The sequence below is a fragment of the Hypanus sabinus genome, chromosome 7 (assembly GCF_030144855.1).
Source record: "Hypanus sabinus isolate sHypSab1 chromosome 7, sHypSab1.hap1, whole genome shotgun sequence".
Lineage (NCBI taxonomy): Eukaryota > Metazoa > Chordata > Chondrichthyes > Myliobatiformes > Dasyatidae > Hypanus > Hypanus sabinus.
Genome location: NC_082712.1, coordinates 163,865,508 through 163,879,062, shown reverse-complemented (window position 1 = coordinate 163,879,062; position 13,555 = coordinate 163,865,508). Strand labels below are relative to the sequence as shown.

At 41.0% G+C, this 13,555-nt stretch overlaps 1 protein-coding gene across 2 annotated transcripts in view; it reads left to right on the top strand.

The window, feature by feature from the left end:
• Positions 1–13,555, top strand: part of nav2a (neuron navigator 2a) — a 498,795-nt gene that overhangs the window by 410,145 nt on the left and 75,095 nt on the right. For both annotated transcript variants that reach the window (XM_059976038.1, XM_059976039.1), the window contains one exon: positions 5,533–5,585. In XM_059976038.1, coding sequence (XP_059832021.1) covers positions 5,533–5,585 — 53 coding nt within the window. The remainder of the gene's footprint in view (positions 1–5,532; positions 5,586–13,555) is intronic.

Genomic DNA, 13,555 nt, shown 5'->3' with positions numbered 1-13,555 from the left:
CAGCATTTAGCCATGCAGCTGTAACATCGCACCCGATCTTTAAAGGAACCTCCCACCACAGATGAGGAACTCTTCCAGCAACTGGGTGTGTTGCTGGGGAGTGAATAGCCATTGCATGAGTTGGAGGGATAAAGGAATGAGATCATGCATTCTGTTGTCAAGGGAAGCCAGACATGCTTAGGAAGGAGAGGCGTTCTTCATGGAACAGAGCCGCAGGGACCTTCCAGGGCAAGAGCCTGGTGCTCTGGCAGAAGAACTTTCTGCAACGAGTATGAACATGTAAACTGGAGAAAGCGTGCAATACAAGGAAATTCTGGTGGCTGCTCCTGAGGGCTAAATTTCTGCCCTTGAGCATGGAGCCTAGTGCTTGGGAGACTTGCGTAATGGAGCAGTGAGCAAGCACTAGGCACTGAGATATGGCAGATGTCATCAGTAGGAATTTAGAATGATCCTACAAGCAATGGGCAAAGCTGTTCTGACTCACATGTGACAGTGTCTGAGGCTGTTGATTTCAGTGAGGCCAAACTTCTAATCCATTTCAGTGGCACTGTTAGTAAAAGCTGGTTGTTCTGTGAGTGATTAAGTCCTGTCATTTCTCAGACTAGTGATGATGAGTATCATAGAAGAGATCATTTTTGACTTCTCCACTATTGTTGATAGCATTTGGGGGAGTTCCACACCAGAGGAAAAGTTTTAGGATAAATAACAATTCTTCTTCACTGGTTGAATCTCCTGAAGGATGTGTAACACTTACCCAACAGGCTGGTATATGTCTAGGGGAAAAGGAGATCCAGCCACTCACCAACCCCACCTCCCATACACGCAGGTGCTGTGGGAATCAAGTTTATGCCTCGCGCACATATCAAACTCACACCAGATACCGTTATGGAATACACTTTAAAGATTTTACTAAAACTAAAATAGTACTATGCAATACAATATATATGAAGGAAAAGAAAATAAAAGGCACCAACTTATCAGAGTTCAGTCAGTTTAGTGCACATTGTTGGAGCTCAACCATCAAACCATTCGACCCCTCGTCACTTTCCTCCGACCTCCACGTCCTCGCACCCGGGACCACCTGGGTGGTTGACCGAGCAGTGCAGCGCACGTCCACCTTCCTCGGCGTCTTCTTCCCGACTCCCCTGAAAAGACCGCAAAACCCCCCGCTCCCAGACCCTCAAGACAGAATAACATTCCCCATTGGTCAACAAATGAATACAATCCTGATATCAGCAAGTCTAAAGCTAAACAACTGCGAGAGAAAGCACTTATCATACAAAGAAGCCATTTTGATTAACATACACAGTACATTGTACAGATGTGACAATGCCAAAAATAAGTACAATTTTCTTTCTGACCTAGGCTAAATTGAGTTTCAACTAATTTATATTTGGAGATGTTCAAAGGTCAAAGTAGTGGCATTGGGGTGGCTTCTCAGTCCCATGGCTTTATAGCAAACGAAGAATGGAGTGACAACATGGGCCACAGAATGGATTTGTTTTGCCTGTAGCTTGCTTTGGCAGCCATTATGCATGGTCATGGGGACACGGAACAGAAGAACACCAAATAAAATAGGAGCAGGAGTAGGCCACCAAGGCCCTAAAGTCTGCCTTGTTAATCAATGTGATCGTGGCTGGTCCATGGTGACCTAAATTGCCTTTCTATGCTGGTTCCTTTCGCCCTCAATTCTACAATCTTTCAAAAATTTATCAACCTGCACCTTAAATATTTTGAATAATCTGGCCTATGTAATGTGGGGTAGAGAACTTCAGAGATTCTCTAATCTTTGTGAAAAGAAATTTCTACGCAGCATCTTTTAAATGAACAGCTCCTAATCTTTTAACTATGTCCCCTTGTTCAAAACTCTCTTGCTAATAAAATTGTATCAACATCTTCCCTATCATGGAGACACAATTGCAGGTGCTGAACTCCTGAACAACAATCAACCTGTTGGAGGAATTCAGAGAGTTGAACAGCATCTGTGGGGGAAAGAGGACACTTCACATCAAAAACATTGATCAGAATCCATCATGACCACTAGGATCTTTTGTGTTTTAATAAGGTCATCCCTCATTCTTCTAAAGACCCCTTATTCTTGTGAAGTCCAAAGGATACCCAACTGTTCACCTGTCTTGATGGGACAAGAGAATGATGCCCAGGTAACACAAAAACAAAACAAAACTACACATTATTATGCTACTTGCATGCTTGAGGTGACTCATGGCTTGATGGTTATTATTCTTCCACCGCAAAGTTAAAAATACTTCACTTAACATGTTCAAAAAATGTGGTTGATCTTAAAATTTGCTTATTGTTACACATTGTTTATTATAAACCAACTTCCCTTTCCTTGTTGTGCTGACGTAGGCTTGATTAGCATTCCTTTAATGTACTCAGTTAGGTCACCTCAAATGTGAAACAACGCAATCTTCCTAAGGAATGAGGGAAATTTTATTTGTTTTAAATGATTCTGTCTGATAATGTTACAGGAAAAAAACAACTAAAATTAACACAAAGTACACTGCAGATGCTGCGGTTAAATCAACACGTACAAACAAGCTGGATGAACTCAGCAGGTCGGGCAGCATCCGTTGGAAGGAGCAGTCAACATTTCGGGCCGAGACTCTTCGTCAGGACTGAAGAAGGAGGGGGCAGGGGCCCTTTAAAGAAGGAGGGGGGAGTGTGGACTGTGCCAGGTGAAAAACCAATCAGAGGAAAAATCAAGGGGTGGAGGAGGGGAAGCAGGAGATTCCTTTAGATTCCCTTAGATTCTTTCTTCACCTCTCCTGCCTATCCCCTCTCTGCTTCCCCTCCCCCACCCCTTGATCATTCCTCTGATTGGTTTTTCACCTGGCACATTCCACCCTCCCCTTACCTTCTTTATAAGGCCCCTGCCCCCTCCTTCTTTAGTCCTGACGAAGGGTCTCAGCCCGAAACGTTGACTGCTCCTGTCAACGGATGCTGCCCGACCTGCTGAGTTCATCCAGCTTGTTTGTACGTGTTAACTAAAATTAACTATTCCTGGAAAACCCTTTGAATTTATTCAAAGGACCCTTCAAAACAAAAATCATTTTAAATGTAGCCATCGTTCTTGTGAAGTGCACCAGTGAAGAAAGGGTGAACAGTTCCACGTTCCTAGGTGTCAATATCTCTGAGGATCTATCCTGAGCCCAGTAGTTACAAAGACAGCGGCTATGGTTTATTAGGAATTTGAGGAGACTTGGTATGTCACCAAAGACTCTAGCAAATTTCTACAGATGTTCCATCAGAGCATACTAACTGGGTGCATCACTCTCTAGCACAGAGGGGCTACTGTACAGGATTTGAAAAATCTGCAGAACGCAAACTCAGCCATCTCCATCATGAGCACTAACATTGAGGACATCTTCAAAAGGTGATGCCTCAAAAAAGTGGCATCCTTTCACCCAGGACATGTCCTCTTCTCATTGCTACAATCAGGAAGGAGGCGCAGGAGCCTGAAGACACAGACTCAACATTTTAGGAACAAGTTCTTCCTCTCCATCACATTTTTCAAGACATTGAACTAACCTATGAACGCTACCTCACAATTTGTTCCTCTCTTTTTTGCACTACTTGTTTAATTTGATTATTTAAATACATATATAATTCTAATTTACAGGTATTTCTGTGCATTGCATTATACTGTTGCTGCAAAACAATACATTTCATGACATGAGTCAGTAGTATTAAAGCTGAATATACCTAAAGTATTAAAGTTGAATGCTGTTCTCCTGCAAAGTTCACCAGCTCAGCACAGATTTGCAACCTTTCCAGTGTCTACATCTCTGTAGTCCTTTGATGTAGCTTCTTGAGCTTTGGGAATATTGCTTGTCAAGTTTTTTTTAAATTTCTGAAGTTAACAATGGTAAATTACTCAGGAGGAATGTATTGCAGGAATTCAGTTAGTGATGCACAACATCACTACTGCTTCTGGATGGTTTTACCAGAATGCTAATAGCTGATTTGTAAACAAATGCAAACATACTGTGCCCTATGCTCAATTAGAATAGACGAGGACTTCATTGAAGCAAGTAAACCTTAAAAGGCAAGCTTTGAATTGCATTTATTCTAGAGCAGGAGTCCCCAACCTTTTCTACCATTAACTGAGGAGTCCATGAACCCCAGGCTGCAGACTCCTGTTGTAGAGGCAAAGGGTCATTTTGGCAAGCTGTCTAAGATATACAGATAGAGGAGCTGGACATGGAATAACCATACTTTGTCAGCTAAAGGCATTCCAATGATGGAGTGACAGAACAGAGAAGTCCAAGAAGCTGTGTTAAAAAGAGCATCTGGGTAACTATTATTTGGATATCATTCTGTGCTGGGATGATTGTTCAAAAGCGATTCTCTTCAATTTTGATATGGCATGCTGCAAGTATTGATAGTTTACATTATAAGTGCTGTTGGATCCAGCATACTGTTTTTGTTCCAGATTTCAGCACTTGCAGTCTCTTTAACGCTCTTTACAATTCCCACTCAGGAGGTTCTCCTTATTTTATCCCCCCCCCCAACCAAATTGTATCTCTTGCCCCTGATGATCATTATGAGCAACTTGCAGCCATTATTTTCTTTATATGTCCTCATAATTTGCAAGATTATACGGAGATGTTTGAGAGTGACGACCTTCTAGGTATAAACCTCACCAGTAGTTTGTCCCAGTCAATCATGCAGATGTATTGGGTCAAGAAAGCTCACCAGCATCTTTATTTTCAGAAGGTTAAGAAAATTTAGCATGTATCCATTGAACCTAATCGGCTTTTATTGATAGCTCATAAAAACCTTCGTATCTGACTACATTACAGCTTGGTATGGCAACCTCTCTGCCTAAGGTTGCAAGAAATTGCAGAGTTGTGGACACGGCTCAATCCATCGTGAAAACCAACCCTCCCTTCAAGAAATCTTATCTGCACTTCTTACTGCCTCAGGAAAGCAGCAACATTATTAAAGGTCCCACTCACCTGAGACATTCCCTCTTCTTCCTCCTTCCATCAAGCAGGAGATACAAAAGCTTGAAAGCACATAATACCTGGCTTTGCCCACTCTTATAAGATACTTAAACGGAACTCTTGTACAATAAAGATGAACTCTTGACCTCACATTTTACCTCATCATAGCCCTTACATCTTTATGTCTACCTGCACTGCACCTCCTCTACACCTGTAACAGTATATTTTGTATTCTGTGTTGCTTTTCCTTGTACCACCTTGATGTACTTATGATTTGAAATGATCTGTATGGATAGTATGCAAAGCAAAGTATCTTGATACACGTACCATTTATAAACCAGTTAACAGTCACGGTCGGTTCTGCTTCTGCATAGGTCCATATTTGCAATTGAAAAGGCCAGACGAGAAATATTCCTGTTCACTTAAGTGAAAGATAAGCACATTATTAACTACAATGGTTCATTACACAAGAGCTGTTGGGATGAAATGTTTTTCACAAAGACTTGGCCTGACCTGACTTTTCTGTTTTTCTTTCTCTTTTGGTCTATTAATCTTGTTGCAGTTCATGGATCATCTCTATCTCTGGTCTCCAGCACATCCTCCATTTACTCAACAGTAAGTGACTCTATCTTTTCCTCTGGATTTTTCAGAGTTCAATAAGAAAAGGTTCTTAATATAAGTACAGTAAGTTCACATAAGTTGCATTACTTGTGTTGTATAATAGATATAAAGCATACTTCTTCCAAAATTTAATATTATTGTTGTCAATATGATTTTGGAGTGAGAGCATTTCATTGTGATTCCAGTATGTAGTGTATTCAGCATGAAAACCTACTTAATGTGGCTGTTCAGCATGAAATTGGATGCACTAATTTTTGTGCTTTATAGATGTGTGAATAAAATTTTGATAATGCCTGTTTATCAAATCATGATGTGTTAAACATTTAATTGTACTTGGAAGTATGGATTTAAATTGGTTTATAGACCCAACTTTCTTCATTGGACATACCCTGCTAATTAAACTGGAGGCAAAAGCAATAATTAAGTCGCAATAAGTTATCATAATAATTTGAAAGCAGAAGCATACTTTTCAGCACAGATTCACAAAGCCACATTATTTTCTTAACTATTTCCGGTAATAAATTATTGGTTTACTGTGTTATGCAAGACGCTGTCTTATTGAGTAAGATCAGTGGGCAGAGTTTCTCACAAAGCAACTTTAGTCTTATGCTGAACAATCAGGGAGCGGTTGTCTTTCAGCAACTGGTATTTAACAGGCTTTTGATAAGAATTAAGCTACTTTATTGAATCATTTTAAAATCAGTAACAGTGCATGGTAAGAGCTAACAATTTGCTAAAATCTACAGAAACATAATAGACAGTTCTTGATGCTTTGGTTCATGATTTTTAGCAGCTGTTTTGGAAAAACAGGTTATTACGTCAGAAGCTTACACCAGCAGCATTTAATTTTGCTTTGCACATGCAAGCATAACAACTCATGACTACACCCACAATGTCACTCTACCTGTTAGTTATGTGTAGGCTGTTGTATATGTTTAACTTGCCTGCACCAAACTCCTTTCATCCAGTAGGAATGCAATGCTCTCTGGTATTAAGTAATGTGATAGCTCGGGTGACGTCTGCTGTCTTCGACCTTCAGAACAGTTCTTATTGTGTTGGTGACAGTTTGTGATCAAGCAAGTGCAGTCTGATGACAGCATTCACACTCACCAGGACTCCCACAGCCTGGGAACTGATGGTAGGTAATGCCTGAGATGCAGTGCTTGTATTCAGGTTAGAAGGAGATGAAGGTTCCTTTCCTGTATATGTTCTTTCAGAGGAGTTTTGTTTTATTTTAAGTAATTCATGGTATGAAGGAGTTATATGAGGAAAGGTGGAGCACATTGAGTCTAGAGTAGAGATCATAGCAACGAGACAGGTGAACTTACTGAAACATAAGGTTCTGAGAGGACTTAGCAGGATAAGTGGGGTCAGAATGTTTTGTCTTGGCACGTTTGAAATATAGAATTAGATGGGATAATGTGAAGATAAAAGTATCACCCATTTAAGATGAGGATTTTCTTCTCTGGTAATTGTGAGTCTTGTTAATTCTCAACCCCATGAGCTGTGGAGGCTGTCATTAAGTATACTCAAGGCTGAGGGAGAGAGTCATTTTGATTCAGGAGTTATGGGTGTCAGGCTTTGAAGTGGATTAGAGAGGGACAGTTGAATCTGAAGTAAACTGATGCAATAATTGGCAGGGCAATTTCTTCTTATAGGGAATATAAGAGACTGCTGGTTTTAGAATTTGCAGCTGAAAAGACACAGAAGGAAGTTAGGGTGTCAAGCAGTGCCTGTGGAGGGCAAGTCCTGAAGACCCAAATGTTGACAGTTCCTTTCCCTCAAACAATGCTGCTTAACCCCTGTAACAGATTTCCCCCTTTCTTTTAAAAGTGATTGTGATATGGAAATTTCAGCAGGTGGATATTGTGTGATATAATTTCCTTCTACATAGTGAGGCTTTGATAAAGTATTGAGTAAAGCACAGTGTAAATTCTTGTTCAGTTTGTTAGAATTAGTTTCTTTGGAGAGGGTGCAGAAGAGGCTTACCAGGATGTTGCCTGGTTTAGAGGGCATGTGCTATCACAAGAGGCTGAACAAATTTGTGTTATTTTCTCTGGAGTGATGTAGGCTTGGGGGGGGGGGGGCGGTGGGATCTGATAGAGAGGCTGGACAGACTTGGCTTGTTCTCTCTGAAGCAGTGGAAGCTGAGGGGGAATCTGACAGAGGTTTACAAAATTATGACGGGCATAGGCAGAGTGGTCAGAGAGTCTCTGTTTCCCAGGGTAGAAATGTCTAATACCAGATGGCATGCATTGAAGGTGAGAGGGGGTAGGTTCAAGGGGGATATGAGGGGTAAGTATTTTACTCATAGAGAGTGGTGGATGGCTGGCATGCGCTGCCTTGTATGCCAGTAGAGGCAAGTACATCTGAAGCTTTTCAGAGATGTTTGCATAGGCTCATAGATGGAAGGATATGGACTTGGCGTGGCTAATGTTTGGGTGTTTTTTTATTTGCTTTTTAGCTGGTTTGGCACAATTTTCTGGAATGAATATATGCATATGTATACAATATATACATACGTGCTGGCATGCAAAAGTTTGGGCACCCTGGTCAAAATTTCCGTTACTGTGAATAGCTCAGCGAGTAAAAGATGACCTGATTTTCAAAAGGCATAAAAGTTAAAGATGAAATATTTCTTTAATATTTTAAGCAAGATTACTTTTTTATTTCCATCTTTTACAGTTTCAAAATAACACAAAAGGAAAAGGGCCCAAAGCAAAAGTTTGGGCACCCTGCACGGTCAGTACTTAGTAACAACCCCTTTGGCAAGTATCACAGCTTGTAAACGCTTTCTGTAGCCAGCTAAGAGTCTTTGAATACTTGCTTGGGGGATTTTCGCCCATTTCTTCCTTGCAAAAGGAGTCTAGTTCTGTGAGATTCTTGGGCCGTCTTGCATGTACTGCTCTTTTGAGGTCTATCCACAGATTTTCGATGATATTTAGGTCGGGGGACTTCACAGGCCATGGCAAAACCTTCAGCTTGCACCTCGAGGTAGTCCATTGTGGATTTTGAGGTGTGTTTAGGATCATTATCCTGTTGTAGAAGCCATCCTCTTTTTGTCTTCAGCTTTTTTTACAGACGGAGTGATGTTTGCTTCCAGAATTTGCTGGTATGTAATTTAATTCATTCCACCTTCTACCAGTGAAATGCTCCCTGTGCCACTGGCTGCAACACAAGCCCAAAGCATGATCGATCCACCCCTATGCTTAACAATTGGAGAGGTGTTCTTTTCATGAAATTCTACACCCTTTTTTCTCCAAACATACCTTTGCTCATTGTGGCCAAAAAGTTCTATTTTAACTTCATCAGTCCACAGGACTTGTTTCCAAAATGCATCAAGCTTGTTTAGATGTTCCTTTGCAAACTTCTGACACTGAATTTTGTGGTGAGGACGCAGGAAAGGTTTTCTTCTGATGACTCTTCCATGAAGGTCATATGTGTGCAGGTGTCACTGCACAGTAGAACAGTGCACCACCACTCCAGAGTCTGCTAAATCTTCCTGAAGGTCTTTTGCAGTCAAACAGGGGTTTTGATTTGCCTTTCTAGCAATCCTACGAGTAGTGCTCTCGGAAAGTTTTCTTGGTCTTCCAGACCTCAACTTGACCTCCACCGTTCCTGTTAACTGCTATTTCTTAATTTCATTACGAACTGAGGAAATAGCTACCTGAAAACACTTTGCTATCTTCTTATAGCCTTCTCCTGCTTTGTGGGCATCATTTATTTTAATTTTCAGAGTGCTAGGCAGCTGCTTAGAGGAGCCCATGGCTGCTGATTGTTGGGAAAGTTTAGAGGAATCAGGGTATTTATAACGCTTTGAAATTTACATCACCTGGCCTTTCCTAATGATGATTGTGTACAAGTGATAGCCCTAACAAGCTAATTAAGGTCTGAGACCTTGGTAAAAGTTATCTGAGAACTCAAATCTCTCAGGATGCCCAAACTTTTGCATGGTGCTCCTTTCCTTTTTTTTCCACTCTAAAATTGTACTAAACAAAAATAATACACTAATCTTGCTTAAAATGTTGAAAAGAATGTTTCATCTTTAACTTTATGACTTTTGGAGATCAGTTCATCTTCTACTCACTTAACTATTCACAGTAACAGAAATTTTGACCAGGGGTGCCGGAACTTTTGCATGCCACTGTAGATTATATCTGAACTGAGGGAAGTTCACAGTTGAGTGCAATGCCTTTTGCAGGTAGACTCATTAGCTAGGATTTTGAAAATGAGCAATAACTATTAGTATGCTGTTAACTTGTTATTGTCTGAAAAGTGATACTTGTGTTTATTCTCTTTTGAAACAAATGTATTATTATTGCCAAGTACTTAAGGGTATTTTGGGTGATATTTTGAAAAAATAATGGGATCAGGGCGTGTGCAAGTTTTGTAATAGTCTGGTTGGTAAGTGATCTTGATAAATGAGTGTTTTCTGGAGTGCTCATACAGTGTAACAATGGACATTTACATTACACTTTGTTTTAATGACTTATTCATAAAGGGTCTTTATTCAATCTTTAGGAATAGAACTATGCATGCTGCAAAGCAAGTAGCCCTTATTTCTGCCAGAATTCTGAGAGAAGTTACCTAGAAGTTGTTACTTGGCAGAGATCGAGATATAGTCTTTCCACTGTGCTAATCCAATGGAATCACTTAGTAATTTGATAAATGTTCCTGTGGCAACAAGCTAAAAAGAGCAAAGGAACACTTTCTCAGTCAGTGTTCATCCCACAGTGAATATTGGATTGTTGCATAACAACTTATACAATATTCATCACTTACACAACAGGCATTAATCTTCATTGTCTCTGACACTCTGCTATCCTGATGTTGTTTATATACCTACATATTTGTTTTTCACTTATCTTCCAAGAGAAGATGGCTTAATAGACTTAATGGCATTCAAAGCACAGTTTGATAAATGGTCTTGTGATTGGGAGCCAGTTTTGTTGTACGGTTGCTTTAAAGCAATAATATTTACAGTGGCGGCTTCCTTAGCGATTGTACTGGTTTTATACTGATGTTTCTTTTCAAGCTCCTCTCATTCTCAAAACACACGTCTGTTCTTGACCCTCATTGCCAGTGAACTACTGACCACCAATTTCACATCCTCAAGCTCCATACTGGTTGAAATAGAAGTGATTTCCCTTCACTAGTTATTCTTCTGTTACTGTTATTTCACTGCCTACTGCACAATTCCCACCCTCCAGTCCTTCCACCTCATAAACTCTGATGCCATCATCAATCTTTCTTTCCTCTCCAACGTGACTAAAGGTATTTATTTCAAATCTGAATTCAGCAGCACATCATCTTTGTGAAATTTTCTCTGGTTGAGTTTCAATCCCTGACACGTTAGTTGTGGTCTTAACTGAAGTTTCAACACTGTCCTTCAAATGGATTTATCATCCTTCTTTGCCCTGTCAATTTCTGAAAAGGAGTTACAGTAATCCTCTCTTTCACTGCACCTTTGAGGTTCAGCTCAGTCGCATATCCAGTTCTTAAGACCATGAGATAAAGGAGCAGAATTAGTCCATCTTGGTGCATCGAGTCTGCTTGGCCAGTTCATCATGCTGGTCTACTTCCCTCTCAGCCCCAATCTCCTGCCTTCTCCCCGTATCCATTTGGTCATTAGTATAGCATGTCCAAATTGTTACATAGGATGATGCAGTCAACATGGGACTGCATTATATTCTACAACACCTCGACAACCCAGGAACTTCTGTGAGGGTCCTGTTTGTTGACTTCAGCTCGGTGTTTAACACCATCGTCCCAGAAATCCTCCCCTCCAAACTCACCCAGCTTACTGTCTCCCCCGCCATCTGTCAGTGGATCACAAGCTTCCTGACTGACAGGGTGCAGCAAGTGAGGCTGGGGAGCATCATCTCTAGCATCAGTACCAGTGCCCCCCAGGGATGCATGCTCTCCCCACTGCTCTTCTCCCTTTACACTAATGACTGCACCTCACAGGATCCATCTGTTAAACTCCTGAAGTTTGCAGACGACACAACTGTCATTGGCCTTATCCGAGACAGTGATGAGTCTGAATATAGACGGGAGGTGGAACGGCTGGCTCTCTGGTGTGGTCAGAACAATCTGGAGCTAAATATGCTCAAGACTGTGGAGATGACAGTGGACTTCAGGAGGAGCCCCTCAATACTCCCCCACTCACTATACTCAACAGTATTGTGTCTGCTGTGGAGACCTTCAGATTTCTGGGTGTCACAATCTCCCAGGACCTGAAGTGGACACCCAACGCGGACACTCTTATCAAAAAGGCTCAGCGGAGGTTGTATTTCCTACGTCAACTCAGGAAGTACAACCTGCCTCAGGAGCTGCTGATTCAATTCTATTCAGGAATAATCCAGTCTGTTCTCTGTTCGTCCTTCACTGTCTGGTTTGGATCAGCTACCAAACAAGACAAGAATAGACTCCAAAGAACCATCAGAGCTGCAGAAAGGATTAGTGATGTGAAGCTGCCCTCGATCCAGGACTTTTATGCATCTAGAGTCAGGAAGCGAGCAAGCAGCATTATTGTAGACCCATCACACCCTGGACATCACCTGTTCCAACTCCTTCCTTCTGGTAGACGCTTTAGATCACTGTATGCCAGGACAAATAGGTACAAGAACAGTTTCTTTCCCTATGCCATCAGTCTTATGGACACTTGAATTTTAGTCTATTATAAATCAAGTCCACCTGTACATTCAATGAGGTGGACCACAGTGTATATAGTTTATGATTATTTGCACTATTGTTTTGTTTGTTTTTAATTGTGTACAGAGAGCGCTCAGGGAAACCGGCATCAAATTCCCTGTATGTGTCCTCATACTTAGCGATAATAAAGGATTCTGATTCTTAGGGCTTTGTTTTGGACTCTCCTCTTTGTCTACAAACAGTTCTTCTGAATGGAGACAGCAGCCAGCCTGACCACACTACCTCTCTGACTACTGCCTGGGCACTTTCAGGCTGCTAGTATGTCATGCAGTCATGTACGGTTTTCTGCAGCCAAGTACTAATTTCCCTGCATTAAACTTCATCTGCCAGCCCATTAATATTCTCCTGCAATTTGTCACTATTCACTGTGCTGTTCACTCTGCTGCCAGGTTTAAAATCATCTGCAAATTTACAAACTGTGACTTGTGCCCTCGATTAATATTAATATATACCAAAACTGGCAATGGCTCTAACACATATCCTCAGGGAATGCTAGTCTGTCAAGCAACTATTCAGCACAACCATCTGTTATCTGTTAGTTCATTTCATATCCATACGACCGATGTCCCTTTCATGCGATGTGCATAATTTGGAGCAAGAGCAAGCTGCACAGCCCTTGACTTTGCTCCACTGTTCAAGAAGGTCATGGTTAATCTGATCTTGACTTGCTTGTGTGTTCTACATGAACCTTAACAACCGTATAGAGCAAAAATTCATCTCTGCGTTGAATGTATTCAGTGATTTTTTAGGAGATTTCTAAAATCTCATGTCTCTCTAAAAGATGAAAATCTTCCTCATCTCTGCCTTAAATGGGCAACTCCTTACTCTGAAACAGTCTGATGGTTCAATAATCCATATGAAGCGAAACACCCTAGACTATAAGATGTAGGAGCAGAATTAGACCACTTGGCCTATTGCATCTGCTCCACCATTTAATCATGGTGAGTCCATTTCCCTTATTCCCTTTTTCTCTTGTTTTTTTCCCCATAACCTTTCATGCCTTGACTAATCAAGAACCTATCAACCTTAAATGCACCCGGTAACATCATTAGGCACTTGAACTCAGTTTGAATGACTGGGCAAATTAATTGATACATTTTTTTAATGTTTACCTGTGCCTTCAGTGGCAACATGTACAATGGTGAATTATGTGGTAATGCAATTCGGCAAAATTCATTCAGATCAGCTTGACTCCTGTGCATTGAAATTGGAATGCATTGAAGCAACCAAGATTGGGGGTTGGGGGGGTT